A 20061-nucleotide genomic window follows, 5' to 3' on the forward strand; every position below is an offset into this window, starting at 1 on the left:
TGCTAAGTCACTTCAGTCGTGTCCGACTCTGTGCAACCCCATAGACGGCAGCCCACCAGGCTCCCCCGTCCCTGGGATTCTCCAGGCAAGAACACTGGAGTGGGCTGCCATTTCCTTCTCCAATGCATGAAAGTGAAAAGTGAAAGTGAAGTCGCTCAGTCGTGTCCGACTCTTAGCGACCCCATGGACTGCAGCCTACCAGGCTCCTCCGCCCATGGGATTTTCCAGGCAGGAGTACTGGAGTGGGGTGCCAGATAACCTTAAATCTAACCTCAAAGGATTATTGTAAAAATTAAATAAATGATACAGTAAAGCACATGGAATAGGCCACCCTATAGGAAGCAGCAATACAAAGTTATCATCATGTTTATCACCACCCCAAGCAGGCGCTGAAACCTGCTATTTCCAAAACTGACCTCCTTACCTTTCTACCCATACCTGAGTGAACCACCCAATCACAGTAAAAACTAAATGATCCTAGTATCTCTCTCTCTCATTTCTAATCTCCCTCAAGTTCTATCCATATGAGTTCCTAAAATTATCTCAAAGCTTACCACTATCACATTGCCCACTGCCATTATCAACTGAAGGCTTTATGATTTCTCAACTGAACTGTTCCATCAGCTTCCTCATTGATCTTCCTTCCTTTAGGGTATAACCCCTCCAATTTAGTACACACCGTAGCCAGTGATTTTTCTAAAATGAAAATCTGGTCTCATGAGCCCCCAAACTCTTTAGCATCACCTCTGATGAAAGCCTACTTTGAGATCTCTCCCCAGTTCTCCCCAGTCTGTGCCTGTCCTCCATGCTCCCACATTTACCTCTATCACAGAACTTCTTGTACATGAGAAATGCATCGATCTCCTCCACTAAACTACAAGTTCTGAGGGAAGACTGTATTTTATCTCTAGTTCCAACATGTAGCACAGTGTCTAATACGTGGCATATATTCAATGGATACTCCGGGCTGGAGGTATAGAGTGCTAGATTTTATGCTAAAGTTATGCTGCCTCATTTCACCAGTGAGGAAACAGAAATGTAGACACATTAGGCAATCTGCCCAAAGTCACCCAGCTATTTAGTGGCAGAGACAAACTGTGAATCCATGTCTTCTTACTTCACAGTCAGTGTTCTTTTCCTGCTGCTGCTGCTGCTAAGTCGCTTCAGTCGCGTCCGACTCCTAGCGACCCCATGGACTGCAGCCCACCAGGCCCCTCCGTCCATGGGATTTTCCAGGCAAGAGTACTGGAGTGGGTTGCCATTGCCTTCTCTATGTTGCTAATCTCTGCTCCACACAAACCAGCTTTGTGAATTTGGAAAGTCAGTTTTTATTCCTGGAACCTCAAGTTCCTCACATCTAGCAACGCTTCTAGTTCTAATAGCCCAAGTTTCAAGAAAAGTTTTGGCACAGAGGGTGAAAGGAAAACAAAAGTTTTTTAAGATGTTGACACTCAATAGAAAGGGGATTTTCTTTTTTAATTAAAGTAATTTGAATTTGGTTATTCAGCTGAAGAGATGTTGAAGAGTAGACAAAAGGTCAGTCTCTTGGCTAACTTTTCTTTCTTAATAAAATGATAACTTTTAAAATAACTTACACTTTACTAGATTAGAAACAATGAATTAGCTGCAGAACATCACGGCAGGCAACTACTTCTTTTAGCTTTGTTTAGCAGAGATCCAACTGCAGACATGCTGAATAAATCAGACAGATTAAGATGCCTCGAAAGTAGGAGAACCAGTACCTTGACATGTTTAGTCAGTCTGGTAATAGAAGTGGTTTGAAATTTATAGTGCCACGGATGGCTTTTACTTTCCTATAGAGATCTCTCTTCAAAGAAAAAGGGACTAGAATCACTATGATTATCAAATTAAAAGTGCACACATAATATGTATGTGATGTGTTCTTTCAGCAAATCTATCTTTGTTGTTGTTGTTGTTGTTGTTATTCAGTCACTAAGTCGTGTCTGAATCTTTGAGACCCCATGAACTGCAACACGCCAGGCTTCCCTGTCCTTCACTATCTCCCAGAGCTTGCTCAAACTCATGTCCATTGAATCAGTGATGCCATCCAATCATCTCATCCTCTGCTGCCCCCTTTCTCCTTTTGCCCTCAATCTTTCCCAGCATAAGGTTCTTTTCCAATGAGTCGGCTCTTTGCATCACATGGCCGAAGTATTGAAGCTTCAGCTTCAGCATCAGTCCTTCCAATGAATATTCAGGCCTGATTTCTTTCAGGATTGACTGGTTTGATCTCCTTGCAGTCCAAGGGCCTCTCAAGAGTCTTTTCCAACACCACAGTTCAAAAGGACCAATTCTTTGGTGCTCAGCCTTCTTTATGGTCTAATTCTCACATCCATACATGACTACTAGAAAAACCATAGCTCTGACTATATAGACCTTTGTCGGCAAAGTGCTATCTCTGCTTTTTAATACAATGTCTAATCAATCTTACTTGGTGGCAACAAGCATCTGAAACATTTTGACATCTCATAAGTACAGAGAGATCAGAACAGAGAATGCAAAATTAGCACATACTTTAAGTGAAAATATGAGAAATTTTGCAATGCAGAGCCTTTGCAGTGGGTGCTTAGAAGTCCACCTGCAAACACTGATGAAGCATGGATATAAGGAAATTCAGACATAACATAACCAGTCTAATCACCTGAACTTTTATACTGAGAATACGAGGCTCAGAGAGCAACCCTGGCCACATAACTGACAGCAGGGGAGGTAGGACTAAAGCAGGGTGCTTTGCCTATAACCCAAGCAGTTTCTGCTGCCTTTTGCGGGGGGGGGACCATGACACATGGCATGCACGATCTTAGTTCCTCAACCAGAGATCAAACTGCAGCGGAAGCACAGTCTTAAGCACCAGACTGCCAGGGAAGTCCCCTCTGCTGCCTCTTATCAGTAGAATTTTTATCCTCATTTGACCCTAGTCTGTTTGCTTGCCTGAAGTAATGAATTTCTACTGAGGTGAAATTAAATTTGAGAAGCTGAGGAGAAAACAGTTACCATACACTGAACCCCTTCAAAGTTTTCAAGAGGAAACATGATAGGGCCTCCCTGGGAGTCCAGCGGTTGGAATCCACCTAGCAATGCAGGGAACACCTGTTTGATCCCTGATCCGGGAAGATGAGCCACACGCTGTGGAGCAGCTAAGCCCGTGCACCAAAACCACCGAGCCCGAGTTCTAGAGCCTGCGTGCCGCAACCACTGAAGACCACACACCTCAAGCCCGTGCTCCGCAACAAGAGAAGCCGCTCCAAAGAGAAGCCTGTGCACCGCAACCAGAGAGAGCAGCGCCACTCACCGCAACTGGAGGAGGCAACAAAGACCCAGCACAGCCCAAAGTAAAGAAAGAAAGAGTAAGTGTGACAGAAAGCTAGAAATAGACACACAGACAATGCCATATGAATATAGTGCTAAGACAGAAACAAAAGGGCTGGTTTAAGAGAAGAAAACAGAGTTAATGATAAAGCTTCTATTCTGTGGTCATCTTTACAGCCTCAAGATTGGCCCACTCTTGATGGCTTCACTGATACTTCTTCTAAGGATGGAGAATAATAGCTGAGGTGCTCCATTATTTGGAGGTGTATGTCTAAGGCAGGGAGAGGAGCGTAGCACACTGGATCCAGAAAATCCAGGTTCAAATCTGGCTCTACCACCCAGTGGTAGCCTTCATGTGGCAGGTTTAGTCTCTAATTTCTCTTTGCCTCAAGTTTGCCTCTGTAAAATGGGGATAAAAACAGCACCTACACTCCTTGCTGGGTTATTCTGAGGAATACAGTTAATACATGCAAAGTGTTTAGAACTGTGCCAGACAGATGGTAAGCAGCACACACAATACTCGGTATCTATATTTTCCTTGGCTTTTTGTGGTGAGATCCCTGACTAGGGTTTGAAAGAACAGAACTGCAGAGCACCAGAGCTGAAAGGGGTTTCAGACACTGTGACAAATAGATGCTGTATGGCCCACAAAGCGTAAAATATTTACTATCTGGACTTAAACAGTTTGCCGATCCCTGATCTGATCCGATCAGTTTCCCCTCCCTAACACAGCCAAGAGGAAATTAAAGCCTAGAGAGCAGTAGGAACTTTCCAAGGTTATATATACAGTGGTTAGTGACAAAGCTGGGACTAAAACCCAGTTTTCCCAGTAAATAAAACTGCCTACCAGGCTAAATGGGCTTCCCTGATGACTCAGTGGTAAAGAATCTGCCTGCCAACAATGCAGGAGACTGGGGTTCAATCTCTGGTCTGGGAGGATCCCCTGGAGAAGGAAATGGCAACCCACTTCAGTATTCTTGCCTGGGAAATCCCAAGGAAAGAGGAATCTGGCAGGCTACATTCCATGGGGTCACAAAGAGTCACACACGACTTAGCAACTGAACAACAACAACCAGGGTAAAATAAATGAGCCAATGAAGACCTCAGAGTAAAAACCAGGACTGTAAGTCAGGAGAGAATACTGGCTCCTGAAAAGTTAGGCAATCACGTAATCTGAATCAACAGTATTTACTGACTACCATAAGCCCATGCATCAGCATTTTTTTAATGCTCTCTGGGTGATTTCAAAGAAAGCTGAAGGTGACAACCACTGTTCCAAGTATTGTGCTAGGCAGCAAGATGTGGAAAAAAGAGAGAGAGAAAGGAAAGTAGCTAACCAAAGGTATGCAGACCTAAGTAAGCCTGGACAATGCAGGATCACCTACATGAGACTCCAAGACGAGAGTAACAGGCAGAGTGAAGGCAAGGAGGCCCTGGATGTATTTTCATTTACACTAGAGAATCAACATCTTTTATTTACATCTGTAAATTCCAACAGCTCAATGGATTATCAACTTCAGTCATGAACTCTTTCTAAAAGAATGTTAAAGCTCACTTGTACTCCTAAAAAGTGTACAAGAATATACAAATTAAAAGCCTTCATATACAAAAAAAATCATAAAAGTCAAAAGACAAATGACCAACTGAAAAAATATTTTCAATTCATGAGACTGAACAAATCAATAAACACAAAAATGAAAACCGCTATATAGAAGTAAGCACAAGAGATATTGAACAGGAAATTCAAAAAAGAAACAGACAAATGGGCAAGGCACCCTTGAAAAGACAATTTATCTCAAAATGAAATTTAAATAAAATCTATTTGTTGTCCACCAGACTGACAACCATGAAAAAGGTGGATAACACACAGAATTGCAAGGGTAAGGGGAAATAGACATACCACAGGTAAACTTTATTGAAAGCAGTCTGGCAATGTGTGTATACTCACAGCTGATTTACATTGTGTGTGGCAAAAATGGCAAAAGCCAACACAATACTGTAAAGCAATTATGCTCCAATTAAAAATTTTTAAAAACTGATAACAAGAGAAAAAAATGTAATGTGTGCAACTCAAACAAAAAACAACAGACCCAATTTAAAAATGAGCAAAGGACCTGAACAGACATTTCTCCAAAGATGATACATGAATAGCCTACGAACACACGAAAAGATGTCCAACAGTCACTAGGGAAGTGGAAACCCAAACCACAGTGAGATACTACTTTTAGATCCACTAGGGTGGCCACCATCTTTTTTAAGGTCAGTGTTGGAGAAGACGTGGAGAAACTGAGGCCTTCATACATTGATAGTGGGAATGCAAAATGATATAGCCACTGTGTAAAACAGTTTGGCAATTCCTCAAAAAGCTACAGAATTACCACATAACCCAGCAATTGTACTCCAATCCTAGGTATATTCCCAAATAATTTAAAACAGATACTCAAATAACATGTAAACCTATGTTCACAGCAGCAGTATTCACAAGAGCTTAAAGGTGCTAACGTCCATCAGTAGATGGATAAACTGTGATCTATCCATACACTGGGATATCTATTCAACCATAAAAAGAAATGAAGCACCAACACATGCTACAATCAGTGTAAGTGAAAGCAGTCAGACAGAAGGTCATGTGTTATATATCCCATTTATACAAAATATCCAAAACAGATAAAATCTATCTGCTCCTAGATAAAATCCATCTGTTCCTAGATACAATCTATCTGGGATCTAAAAGCAGACTGGTGGCTCCCCGGTGCTGGGGGAAAGGGAAACTCAAAAGTAATGGCTTAATGGTTATGGGGTTTTCTTTCAGGGTGATGGAAATGTTTCAGAACTAGATAGAGGTACACTGTGAATGTATTAAGTGCCAATAAATTATTATTTTTTTTTTTTGGCTGCACCTCAAGGCATGCAGGACCTTAGTTCCCCAACGTGGGATCAAACCAGTGTCCTCTGCAGTGGAAGTGTGGTGTCTTAACCACTGGACCACCAGGAAAAGTCCCTGAATTTTTCATTTTAAAATAGTTAATATTACATTAATTTAACTGCAATAAGAAAAATTTAAGTACCTCCTCTAATAAAGCTCTTAGAAAACTGGAAGAAAGTAACATGTGCACCCACCCTCCCATCTGGCAATCCCGTTCCAGAAATTTACCCTGAGAGAGAATTACACAAATAGGAAGAGATGTGTGTGCAAAGATGTTCGTCTCAGCATCATTTATTAAGCAAAAAACACAAACAAACCCAAAATTAAACTTATTAAATGTCCTTCAGAAGAAACATGGTTAAGTAAATTATGATATACCTATGAAATGGAATACTACACACAGATCAAAAACAATAATGTAGAAAGTTGTACAGCTTACATTATCTAATCTCACGACCTATTATAAAGGTACAGTAACTAAAGACAAAGTGATACTGGCAAAAGAATAGACAAACAGATCAATGGAACAGAATAGAGGCCCCAGAAGTAGACTCACAAAAACAGTCAACTGGTCTTTGACAAAGGTGCAAAGGCAATTCAACGGAGAAAGAACTGTCTTTCAATATCAGATCTGGTTCAACTGGACACCCATACATATCTCAGAACCCTATATAAAATTCAAAGTAAATCACAGGTCTAAATGTAAAATGAAAAGCTGTAAAACTCACGTGTGTTTGTGTGTGTATATATATATGTGTGTGTGTGTGTGTTGTATATATAAACTTCTTTTTTAAAGAACAGGAGAAAAATTAGCATGTCTATGAGTTGGCAATGCGTTAGTGTTTTGTTTTTTTGTCTTGCTTTTTTTTCTTTTTGGTCGGGTCCCCTGCTTATGTGATCTCAGTTCACAGACCAGGGACTGAACCTGGAGCCATGGCAGTGAAAGCACCAAGTCCTAACCACTGGATTGCCAAGAACTCCCTGCAGTGAGTTTTTAATATATGACACCAAAGACACAATCCACAGAAGAAAAAATAGAGGCACTGGACTTAATGAAGATGTAAAACTGTTTTGTGAAAGACACTGAAAAGAATGAAAAAATAAGATACAGACTAGAAGAAAATATTTGCAAATAGCATTCTATATAAAGGATTTGTACTCAAAATACATTTTTTAAAAACCTCCTAAAATTCAACAATAAGACAGCCCCTCCCAAAAAGAGATCAGACAGATATTTCACCAAAGATATACGGAGAGAGCAAATAAACATATGAAAAGATGTTCAACATCATTAACCTTTAGGGGAATTTGAATTAACCACAATGAGATTCCAGTACACGCCTCTTGGAACTGTTAAAATTAAAAGCGACAACAACAATACCAAATGCCGAAAGAATGCAAAGAAACAAAAATTTTCATTCACTGCTGGTAGAAATACAAAATGGTAGAGTCATTTTGAAAAACAGTTAGTAGTTTCCTAAACTATTTTAGAAACTATTTTCTTAGTTAACCAGTCCTGTAAAGTTAAATCATTACCTATGTTTATAATAGCTTTCTCTAAACTGGAAATTCAGATGGCGTTTCATAGATGAAAGGACACATAATGTACAATGGAATAATACTGAACAATAAAGAGAAACAGACTCATGTAACTACACGGAAGAATTTTAAACGTATTTTGCTAAGTGAAAAAAGTCAGACCATGGACTTCCCTGGTGAGCCAGTGGTTAAGACTCTACACTTCCACTGCAGAGGGCCTGGGTTTGACCCCTGTTTGGGAAACTGAGATCCCACATGCTACCACATGGCCAAAAAAAAAAAAAAAAGGTCAGACCCCAAAGGTTGAGTACTGTATGACTCCACATATATGACCTTCTAGAAAGGCAAAACACAGGTGGAAAACAGATCAGTGGCTGCCAAAAATCGGTGTAGGTAGAGGAGGTGACCACAAAGAGGACACACAGGCCATTTTTAGTGAACAAAGCGGCTCAGCACATCTGATGGCAGACACCCGACTCTCTCCATTTGCAAAACCCAAAGAACTGCACACAAAAATGAATGTACTCTACCATATGCAAACTTAAAAATAATACTAACCAGAATGACTGAGGAACCAGGACAGAGTGCAGTCTGCAATAAATGAATCTAATTATATTACAGATGTATCACATAATCTCACTGAAGGGGGAGGAGGGGAGTTGACCTAAATAACTTTGAAAAACAATGTTATGGCTAGATACTATATGGCTAAAACGGCAAAATGAACTATACACACACATTATACTCTAGTTGGTAAATTTGTTTCTCACAGGATTAACTAGTTAAACTATTTTACAGGTTGTACAAAAAAATAAAATATTTGTAAACAAGGAGAGCCAGGTTTATTACTCTGAGGAAGAAGTCACAAATAACAAGAAGGAAAGATCAGAATAAAACCTGTGGTGGAAAAGAGTCAGAGATATCAGTATAAACTCAAGTTTATTTTAACATCTACATAGATAGATACAGAAATAAACATAGATATTTGGGTATGCATGAATTAGTGTATGTACGTATGTTGCCTAGCTTTTCCCACTGAAGGGACTAGAAGCAATGATATCCTAGTAGCAACAAGCACAATTAGCACCCAGTACTTTGTATCTGAATACCACTCACCAGTAAAAGGAACCAAGGCTCCTCGGAAAAATGGCTGATTCTAGAACTGAAACAGGACAAACGTAAGATGAAAGCATCTTGCAGTGCCAGAAAGTAAGAAAGTGCTAAACAAACAAATACAGGCCATGCCAAAGGATGCTAGCATCAACATGAAAGAGCACCCAATAATCAAAGCTGAAACAGTCTGAACAGTAAAATAAATAACTAAGTACAGGATTATGGCAGAAAGCAAAGAGGAACTAAAGAACCTGTTGACGAAGGTGAAAGAAGAGAGTGAAAAAGCTGGCTTAAAACCCAACATTCAAAAAACAAAGATCATGGCATCCAGTCCCATCACTTCATGGCAAATAAATGTGAAAACAACGGAAAGTGACAAACTTTATTTTAAGGGGCTCCAAAATCACTGCAGATGGTGACTGCAGCCATGAGATTAAAAGATGCTTGCTCCTTGGCAGAAAAGCTATGACCAACCTAGACAGCATATTAAAAAGCAGAGACATTACTTACCAACAAAGGTCCATATAGTCAAAGCTATGGTTTTTACAATAGTCATGTATGGATGTGAGAGTTGGACCATAAAGAAGGCTGAGCACTGAAGAATTGATGCTTTTGAACTGTGGTGTTGAAGAAGACTCTTAGGAGTCCTTTGGACTGCAAGGAGATCCAACCAGTCCATCCTGAAGGAAATCAAGCCTGAACATTCACTGGAAGGACTAATGCTGAACCTGAAGCCCCAGTACTTTGGCCATGTGATGCGAAGAGCCGACTCATTAGAAAAGACCCTGATGCTGGGAAAGACTGAAGGCAGGAGGAGAAGGGGATTATAGAGGAGAAGGTTGGATGGCATCACTGACTCAATGGACATGAGTTTGAGCAAGCTCCGGAAGATGGTGATGGACAGGGAAGCTTGGTGTGCTCCAGTCCATGGGATCGCAAAGAGTTGGACATGGGCTATCTTTGACATCCCTGTGTAAATCTATAGTTACTTCAAAATTTAAAAGCTAACAATAATGTAGAACAGGATTTCTCAACCTCAGTACACTATATTGACATTTGGGGCCAGGTAAACCCTTTTTGGGAGGAGCTGTTTTAAGTATGGTAGGATGTTCTACAGCATTCCTGGCTTCTGCCCACTAGATGCCAGGAACCCACCTTTTCATTTGTTATAACCGAAAATGTCTCCAGAGATTGTCAAGTGTCCCCTGGGGTGGGGGTGGGAGGGTAAATTTCCCCAGATTGAGATCACTGATACAAAGTTATATACATTAACACATAAAGAAAACTGTAACACATTGTTAAGGGTGGGGGGGGTGGGCAAAATACAGAGCAGCATGAAATGTATGAGTCAACTTATATTAAAAAGAATCACATGAATGAACCTGAGGTTAGGCTAAGTGAAATAAGCAAGTCACAAAAAAGACAAATATCATATGATTCCGCTTATATAAGTTATGTAACAGTAGTCATCAATAACCTCAGATATGCAGATGACACCACCCTTATGGCAGAAAGTGAAGAGGAACTCAAAAGCCTCTTGATGAAAGTGAAAGTGGAGAGTGAAAAAGTTGGCTTAAAGCTCAACATTCAGAAAACAAAGATCATGGCACCTGGTCCAGTCACTTCACGGGAAATAGATGGGGAAACAGTGGAAACAGTGTCAGACTTCATTTTTCTGGGCTCCAAAATCACTGCAGATGGTGACTGCAGCCATGAAACTAAAAGATGCTTACTCCTTGGAAGAAAAGTTATGACCAACCTAGATAGCATATTCAAAAGCAGAGACGTTACTTTGCCAACAAAGGTCCGTCTAGTCAAGGCTATGGTTTTTCCAGTGGTCATGTATGGATGTGAGAGTTGGACTGTGAAGAAAGCTGAGCGCCAAAGAATTGATGCTTTTGAACTGTGGTGTTGGAGAAGACTCTTGAGAGTCCCTTGGACTGCAAGGAGATCCAACCAGACCATCCCAAAGGAGATCAGTCCTGGTTGTTCACTGGAGGAATGATGCTGAAGCTGAAACTCCAATACTTTGGCCACCTCATACGAAGAGTTGACTCACTGGAAAAGACTCTGATGCTGGGAGGGATTGGGGGCAGGAGGAGAAGGGGAGGATAGAGGATGAGATGGCTGGATGGCATCACCAACTCAATGGACGTGAGTTTGAGTGAACTCCAGGAGATGGTGATGGACAGGGAGGCCTTGGCGTGCTGCGGTTCATGGGGTCGCAAAGAGTCGGACACGACTGAGCGACTGAACTGAACTGAACTGAACAGTAGTTCAGGATGGTGGTTGCCAAGGCTGGGAGGATTTACTTAATGAGTACAGAGTTTTAGATTTTTTTTAATTTGAAATATCTAATTTTCTTTATTTTTTAATCATTGTTTTTTATTGAAGTATAGTTGATTTACAATGTTGCATTTATTTATGATGTATAGCAAAGGGTTTCAGTTATATATATACACACATTCTTTTTTTATATTCTTTTCCATTATGGTTTATAATCAGATATTGAATATAGTTCTCTGTGCTATACAGCAGGGCCTTGTTTATAGTTTCAGTTTTGCAAGATGAAAAGAGTTATGGAAATGGAGAGTGGGTATACAACACCATGAATGCATTTAACACCACAGAATTGTATAGTTAAAAATGGTTAAGATGATAAATTTTGTTACATGTATTTTATAATTTTTGTAAATTGGAAAAAACACATACACATACGTGTATGAATACACAAACAAAAGGTCTAGAAGGATGTGCACCAAAATGTCGAAATGGTTTATCTTTGGACACTAAGATTACGGTGATATTTCCTTGGAACTTTTGTATATTATTTGGATTTTTTTAAACAAGCATGTTTTGTTTTTTCCAAACACAAAAAGGCTTTGTTCTCCATCTTTTTTCCTTACAATGCTTCCAGTTCAGTAACCAAAACCCTATTGGTTCTGTCTCCAAAACATCAAAATGATTAACCCTTTTCCCAGCCACAAGTCAACTCCAGCCCCTCTCACCCAGGCTAATGTAACAGAATCCTAAACTGTTTATCCCTCTCTAACCCATTCTCCACCCAGCCTCAGAGTTACCTTCTGAAATATTTCCTATCATTCCCACGTTTAAAACCCCAAACCCCATGGCATGCCTCTCAAGGGCCTCAGGGTCTGTATTTTTAGTTTCACCTCTGACTACTATCCTTCCAGTGTCTATGCCAATGACAGTTGCTGGCCATGCCTTGGAAACATACCAGGCATTTTCACCCTTCCTTTACTTTGCTCATGCTGTTCTTTCATCAGGAATATTCTTTTTCCTTCTCTGCCTGCTAAAATGTATACAGTGGTATATGGGAAAAGAATGGGATGAAGATGAATGGATAAACAAATAGGAAGAGATGGAGAAAAAAGCACAGAATAGCACCGACGTGAGGGTTCAAGAAGTAATTTTTAGGGGTGAGATAACAATAGTGTCTACCACCTAAGGCTGCGGTGAGCATATTAAATGAGATAATACAAGACAAACTTTTAAAACACTGCATGACATATATTTTTTTATTGTTATCATTTTCGGTATAATTATTATTCACAGCACAGTGGTAAGAGCTTGAACTCTGGCTGCTATGAGGAAGGAGCAGTGGCGAAGTTCCAGCTCAGAAGCTCTGGGTAAACTGAAAAAGGGAACCTGGTCTGATTCAAATTCTCTAAAGAACCCAACAAACTACATAAGAAACCACAACCAATTCGGTTAAGCCGTACTAGAGCACATACAGAGCGCACAGGTGAGTTCTTGTGTACCCCAAATAACTGACACCCCCATATAAATACTCCTTCGTGAAGTAAGGTGTTTCAGCACCCAGCCCCCAGCACTGAAACATCAGAGCAGCACCTCATCCTCACAAATCTGAAACTGCAACCCACATGTGCTGTCTTATGTCTTCCCATTTAGCCGGTAGCCACTTCTCTTTCCTTATATAACACGGCAGATTTAACTCTAAAGTTCTTCCCACAGCTGCAAAAAAAACTAAATATATGTGTACAACCCACCCATGCTTAATAAGGTAGCCAAAGGAAAACCAAATTCATTCACAATGGAGGTGAACCCAGGGACCTAGAAATGAATATATATATATATACATACATATACATACACACACATTTTTTTAGATGATATATTTTTTAAATACCCAAAATTTTGGGTATTTCCTCTGGTCCACTCTCATGCTTAGTCCTTTAAAAGACTGCCTCTGTCAGTTGTGGCAAGGGGACTCTGGACAGCCCTCATTCCTCTCGGTTAACAGGTTTTTGTAGCTTTCATTTTCATGTCCTAGTAAGCCACTGTAACCCACTATCCCATCTCTTCTTTCATATCCCTCCCCCATGAAAGCCAGATCTCCCTTGAGCACTATCAGACAAGCAGTCCTTTGGTTTAAAAAAAAAAAAAAAAAAAACACTGCTCCTAAATTATGTCCCAAAGCAGACAAAGAACGCAGAAGTCCACATTTATTAGATGACACATAGCCTGCTTACTAGTCAGACTGCCAAAAATAACTGCTTCTCCTCTTGGAGGTTTAGGCAAACACAAGGGAACTGTGCTCCTATGTACGACTACTGCTTCTCCACAGAACTTGAAGAACTAATAAGGCATTAGAGATACTTCCTCTCTATAAACCCAAATAGAACACTTTGTTTATTTTCTCTTGGCATATAGTTGGCAGTCTGTATTTCCAGGCAGCCACTGTACATCTTTTGGCAAGTGCCTTCAAATTTCTCAGTACAATGTTTCATCCAGTCACTAAAGGCGAAGCATTGTACCTTAAATTTACATGCCAAGAAAAAGACTGAAAAAAAGACCTTCAGTATCATCTTCCTGCAATATATCAGACACTACACGAGTTAGAAGATCCAGATCCAATTCCCAGGTGTGCAAGTGTCTTGTAGTGTGATCTCTAGTCTGCTCTTTAATCTTTCCGCAACTCAGTGTTTCCATCCTGGAAAACAGAGATTGTATTACCTGTCCTTTGAATTCAGACTTTTACTGCTAGCTGAGAATATGTATGCTTCTACAATTTGTGAAACTGGAGTTCGGAAAACTCAGAAAATTAAGCACAAAGGTTGTTTTTCACTTTTGTCAGACCTACCATGAAAAGTCCACAGTTGAGCCCAGAAGTCCCTAAGCAAGTGATTCCTCCGAGGGTTAGTTCTGACTTCCTACTCAACAAACCACTGACGCAAGAATGAGAGGCGAGAGGCAAGGCAGGGCCTCAGGTGTTATCTGGCTATAAAAGCAAGTCATTATCTACCACATTCTGTAACAATATTATCACCCTAGACACAGGACCCTTAACACCCCGTGGTTTTATCTCAAAGAAGCTACCTCAATACTTAACGCACTTACTTCTTCAATGTTTACAAAAACAAGTACTTTCCTTGGATGAAAACTGCCCTGCTGGGATTGCCTTGGGGATGACCCAACAATTAAGGTAGGACAAAACGATGATACAAGAAGTATGAGGCGCAAGACAATTTAAGATTTAAGACAGTGTTTTACAATCCTTTCTGAGTTACTGGTATACTTCTGAGATTATTAAAATTCAAATGCTGGTTTAAAAAGGTCAATCTGGAAACTTGCAAAAACTTTCTAATTGTCGCACTTTCCACTTGGTCACCCTTCAGTCTCTGTGGCTCTTGTAACAAGTAAGTTTACTGCTCGTTCTAGGCTCTCTACAAGCCCTTCGTTTCTCCTCTGTTCCAGTAAACATTCTCTGCCTTTGGTATCATCAAATTATTCACATTAAATTATGTCTCAGCTGCAGTAAGTTTTAGCCCCCTGAGCAATGCATCACGTGGCCACCACTTAGTTCAACACTCAACTTGAGGTATCATGATGAATTCACACTACAATTCACAATATGAATCCTAAAATACATTTTGTATCTTGACCAAAATGTAACATATTCCTGTGAAGGATGCTGCTGCTGCTGCCAAGTCACTTCAGTCGTGTCTGACTCTGCGACCCCATGGACTGCAGCCCACCAGGCTCCCCCATCCATGGGATTTTCCACGAAGGAGTACTGGAGTGGGGTGCCATCGCCTTCTCCGTGTGAAGGATGAGTGTCATACAAGTTAAGAAGTACTCTCTAATGACTGACTCCCACAGCTCCTGCCTCATCCAAAAGGGAAGACAGTTTTGCATATAGATAAGGAACTGAGCGTGTTAAGTAGAGACCTATGTCCAACTCTGGGTCTGCTACGCACTGTAAGACCTGTGAAAAGATAATTGTATCTACCTTACAAGGTTACTGTGAGGACAAAAAAGCATATATAGAAGCATTTTATAAAAAGTGCTATACAAATTTAAGTTATGATTCTGCTTGTGGATTTAACTGAAACTGTTCTTTCAAGAAACTGGTTAATAAAAAATAAAATTAGAAAAGAAGCTGGTTAACTCCAACATTAAGAATATCATTCACTGGGACTTTCCTGGTGGCACAGTGCATAAGGATCTGCCTGCCAATGCAGGGGAGACGGGTTCAATCCCTGGTCCAGGAAGATTCCACATGCCTCAGAGCAACTAAGCTCGAGAGCCGCAGCTACCAAGCCCTCGTGCCAGAACTAGACTGTGTGCTCTGGGGGCCGGGAGCCACAACTACTGAAACTGCTTGCTGCCACTACCGCAGCCCAAGTGCCTAGAGCCTCTGCTCTGCAACAGGAGAAACCACGGCCATGAGAAGCCGGTGCACCATTACAAAGAGTAGCCCCTTCTCGCCGCACCTAGAGAAAGGCTTCGGGAGGCAATGAAGACCTAGTACAGCTAAAAATAAGTTAACTTTTAAAAAAAACAGTATCACTTGCTTACAAGTTTGCCAAAAATTTTTTGAGTCAACCTCAAGTCACTGAAAAGCCTTATCTCTTTCTATTGCTTAAAAAGCAAGCAGAGAAAAAAAAAAAAAGCAAGCATAGTAGCACTACCCTATCAGGGGCATGGTAAGCAATGGTAGAAATGAAGAACTATGTACACCCACAGTGAATGGGGCAGAGCTACTTTATTTCATTAATTGAAATGAAAAGTAAAACTCAAAGGTCAAAGTTTTCCAACGGGTATGAGAGGAAATGTTATGAATATCCCAGGTATAATCAAAATTAAACACAATCTTCCTTGGTGGCTCAGACTGTAGAATCTGCCTGCAATGCAGGAGATCTGGGTTCAATCCCTGGGTCAGGAAGATGCCCTGGAGAAGCGGATGGCTACTCTCTCCAGCATTCTTGCCTGGAGAATTCCTGGACAGAGCCTGGCGGGCTACAGTTCACGGTGTCAAAAAGAATCACGACTGAGCGACTAACTCTTTCATAGCCAGTTCAGAAAGCTCAGTTATCGTCAAAGTGTTTTTCATGCATTAATCCTCATGGCATCCCAAGGATGAAAGAAATTTAATTCTCATATTCTAGTTACTTACAACCACAGGAAGAATCTAAATGGATCAAGATGTGTAATTTTGATAAGACAGGCCAACAAATATTTCATCAAATGTTAAAGATCTACCATATCATCAGCACTGTACAAGACACAAAGTGTCTAACCAATGTGGCCTATCTTACCTTGAGCAAGACCTCCAGCAAGCTCAACCTTGTGGTACACAGATATGAGTAAAGAAACATTTCTGAATAATGGATAACAGCTATTACAGAGCAATCACCAACCCTTATTGCCAGGACCCGCCAACTTACTTCAAAACAGATGTAAAATTAAGATGTTCTATTGAGAACACTTTCCTGACAAGTGTGGTATATGAGGAAGAGGGGGAAACAGGGAGCAACAGTGTGTTGTTTTAAGTAAGATGGTCAGAGAAGGCTTCAATAAGATGACATCTAAGTAAAGACCTAAACAAAGAGAGTAAAAGACGCACACTTATGGAGGGGAAAAGGTTCCACCAAGCAGAGGAAACCTCTGAGCGTAAGATTAATGTGGATCATACCTGCTGCATTCTCCACACACGTGCTAGACTTTCCCCATGGATGTAAGATCTAAAATTTGTAGTCTCTCTCCTCTCCACCTCCCACTCCCGTACCTTGCAAAGCATCATGAAAATCTCAGTTCAAACATGTATTAATTTGCTTTGTTTCATGTTCAGCTGGACTAAAACTCCTTGAGGACAAGGACTGCAGTTTTGTCTCTCCAAAAGGGCCTTGCAGAAAATAGCACCAACCATATTTTTGGACTTCCCTGGTCGCTCAGATGGTAAAGCATCTGCCTACGATGCGGGAGACCCGGGTTCGATCCCTGGCTCGGGAAGATCCCCTGGAGAAGGACATGGCACCCACTCCAGTACTCTTGCCTGGAGAATCCCATGGACGGAGGATCCTGGTGGGCTACAGTCCATGGGGTCCTAAAGAGTCGGACACGACTGAGCGACTTCACTTTCACCATATTTTTAGCACTTACTACCTGCCTCCTATTATATTAAGTGTTTTACATATGTAATCTGTTTAACCATTGCAATAATATTGTGTTACTAATTTTATTCTTCCTATTTTACAAAAGAAACAAAGACATGGAGAGGTCAAGCTAAGGTTGCATATCTTAGAAAAGGCAAGGCTGGGATTTGAGCTAAAGTCTGTCTCTCAAAGTCAGCAGAAAGTAGAGGTTGCAAACAAATATTTGTTGAATTATCCCAATCACCTGATATGTGCTGATGGTCAGTTCAGTTCAGATGCTCAGCCTGACTCTTTGCAACCCCATGAATCGCAGCAGGCCAGGCCTCCCTGTCCATCACCAACTCCCGGAGTTCACTCAAATTCACGTCCATCGAGTTGTCACCCGAAATGAACTGAGGGTGGAGACCATGCCCTAGAGGTTTATGGGGTACAGTGGGGAGACGGACTGCCCCTCCTTGCTGAGGTTCAGCAGCAGGCATTTCACACTAAGCATCTCATTTAGTCTGTAAAAACTCTTAACTTGTAATTCTTCCATCAGAGATTTGCCCCAAATGTCACCCACCCTCAGTCGAAGCACAAATCACGACCTAATTATTTAGGTCACCTTATTTAGGCCGATGGCAGATTATGGAGGAGAATCCAGGTCTCAAGACTATCCACGGTGATCCATTCCCTCAGTAGACAATCATACATGGTAAATGATTTATCCTGGTTTCGCTGGAAATTCTAAACAGCAAAAGCTCTGGAATAATTTTCAATCAAAAGGTATGTATTGGACATCTATATGTCAACCTTGTAAGTTCAAATACCATCGCCTCCACATATTCGCTTTGTGACAACGCGGTGGTCGTTTCGCCTCCCAAGGTGAACTCCCTCATCCGTAAAAGGAAAATAATAGAACCCACACACCAGACAGTAAAGTCGTCAGCAGTAAATGAGATGTTGGCACGGTGTCTCGCGTATGGTGGGCGCCTACTAATTATGGCCCTTCCTCTGCCTCCTCCGCCCCACAAGCTTCGGAGTTCACCCACTTCCACCAAGCGACAAGATATCCACTCGGCCAAAGGCCCGCACGCGGTCTCCGGTTCCCCAGGCCGGGGACAGCCGCACTGTCATACCTGCATAGAGTCAGCGCTGACGATCTCGCCACCGAGCCGCTGGCCGAGCTGTAAAGCCAGGGTGGATTTGCCGGTGCCCGTGGCCCCGAGAATCACTACGAGAGGTAGTGTCCGCTGCAGGCTCTGGAGCCCAGGGCCCACAGACACAGCTCTTGCAGCTGCAGCCGCCGCCATCTTGGAGGCGTCTGCGCTTGCGCCGGATCAGCTGTCCCCATGGCAACCGTCAGTGCGCCTGCGCGGCCCTCGGGCTCTAGAGGGAAAGGGCGAAGGGAAGGAGGAGACAAGGGACTAAGGTCCCCAAGCTCAGAAGCTCCTGCTGTGACTGCCATCAACTAGCTAGTGTGAAAACCTCAACTACCTCCTCTCTTAAATGGGAACATATCAGCCGTATCTAAAATAGATTTATACCTATTATTCTTTTTTAAACTAGCACCCACTTCTTTTTCTTCATAGCCCTAATTATAGTATGAAATTATGTTTTGACCTCTATTGTCTGACTTTGTCTCCAGACTGTTAGTTCTGTAAAGGCAAGGAACAGATTCTGCCTGGGACATTACTGTATCTCCAGTACAGTGGGTGCCTGTGTGCGTGCTAAGTTGATTCAGAAATGTCCAACTCTTTGCAACCCTACTGACTGAGCGACTTCACTTTCACTTTCCACTTTCATGCATTGGAGAAGGAAACGGCAGCCCACTCCAGTGTTCTTGCCTGGAGAATCCCATGGACAGAGAAGCCTGGTAGGCTGCAGTCCATGGGGTCGCACAGAGTCGGACACGACTGAAGCGATTTAGCAGCAGCAGTAGCAGCAGCAGCAAGAACTTCAGCCGGCCAGGCTCCTCTGTCCATGCGATTCTCTAGGCAAGGGTACTGGAGTGGGTTGTCATGCCATCCTCCAAGGGATCTTCCTGACCCAGGGATCCAGTATAGTACCTGATATCAAAAAGATACCCAATGATTTGTTAATGGAGAGAATGGCTTGCCTACTTAGTGCTACAGCCAGTGAGCTCAGAGGTGTGATCTTCTTTAGGATCAGATCTTCCTAGTTCTCAGGAAAAGAGGGCTGCTGTTATGTTTTCATCCAACAACTCAAACTCAGACACAATCAGAAGACAAAACAAAATTTGTCATCTCTTTGGTGAAAGGATGCAAGAGATGAGGTGAGAACAGAGAGAAATGGAGAAGGAAATGGCAACCCACTCCAGTGTTCTTGCCTGGAGAATCCCAGGGACGGGGGAGCCTGGTGGGCTGCCGTCTATGGGGTCCCATAGAGTCGGACACGACTGAAGTGACTTAGCAGCAGCAGCATGAATAAGTGCCTACTTCAATTGTGAATTAATGATGGCTTAAAATATTACATTTTTGCAAATAAAACTTAACACTGAGAGCTGCTTAAGAGCAGGAATACCTTGTTTTATTCTTCTTGGGATCCTCCAGTTCTTAGTATGGCTTCTGATTTAGAGCAAGTGGAGGTTAATAAATGTATAAATGAATTAAAAAAAAAAAAAGAACAGAGAGAAAAATAAGCAAGTAAACAACCTACAGCTTACAAAGAGGAAAAATAAGGAAGGTAGAAGGGATATAGTAACAACCCTCAGATTAAAGTAGGGATGGGGAA

At 41.6% G+C, this 20061-nt stretch overlaps 1 protein-coding gene across 1 annotated transcript in view; it reads right to left on the minus strand.

Annotated features, from left to right (window-relative positions):
* Nucleotides 1-18652, minus strand: part of TRIT1 (tRNA isopentenyltransferase 1) — a 43589-nt gene extending 24937 nt beyond the window's left edge. The window contains exon 1 of the mRNA XM_070368191.1: nucleotides 18447-18652. Coding sequence (XP_070224292.1) covers nucleotides 18447-18620 — 174 coding nt within the window. The 5' untranslated portion in view covers nucleotides 18621-18652. The remainder of the gene's footprint in view (nucleotides 1-18446) is intronic.
* Nucleotides 18653-20061: the final 1409 nt, after the last annotated feature.

Source organism: Bos mutus, chromosome 3 (genome assembly GCF_027580195.1).
Source record: "Bos mutus isolate GX-2022 chromosome 3, NWIPB_WYAK_1.1, whole genome shotgun sequence".
Taxonomy (NCBI): domain Eukaryota; kingdom Metazoa; phylum Chordata; class Mammalia; order Artiodactyla; family Bovidae; genus Bos; species Bos mutus.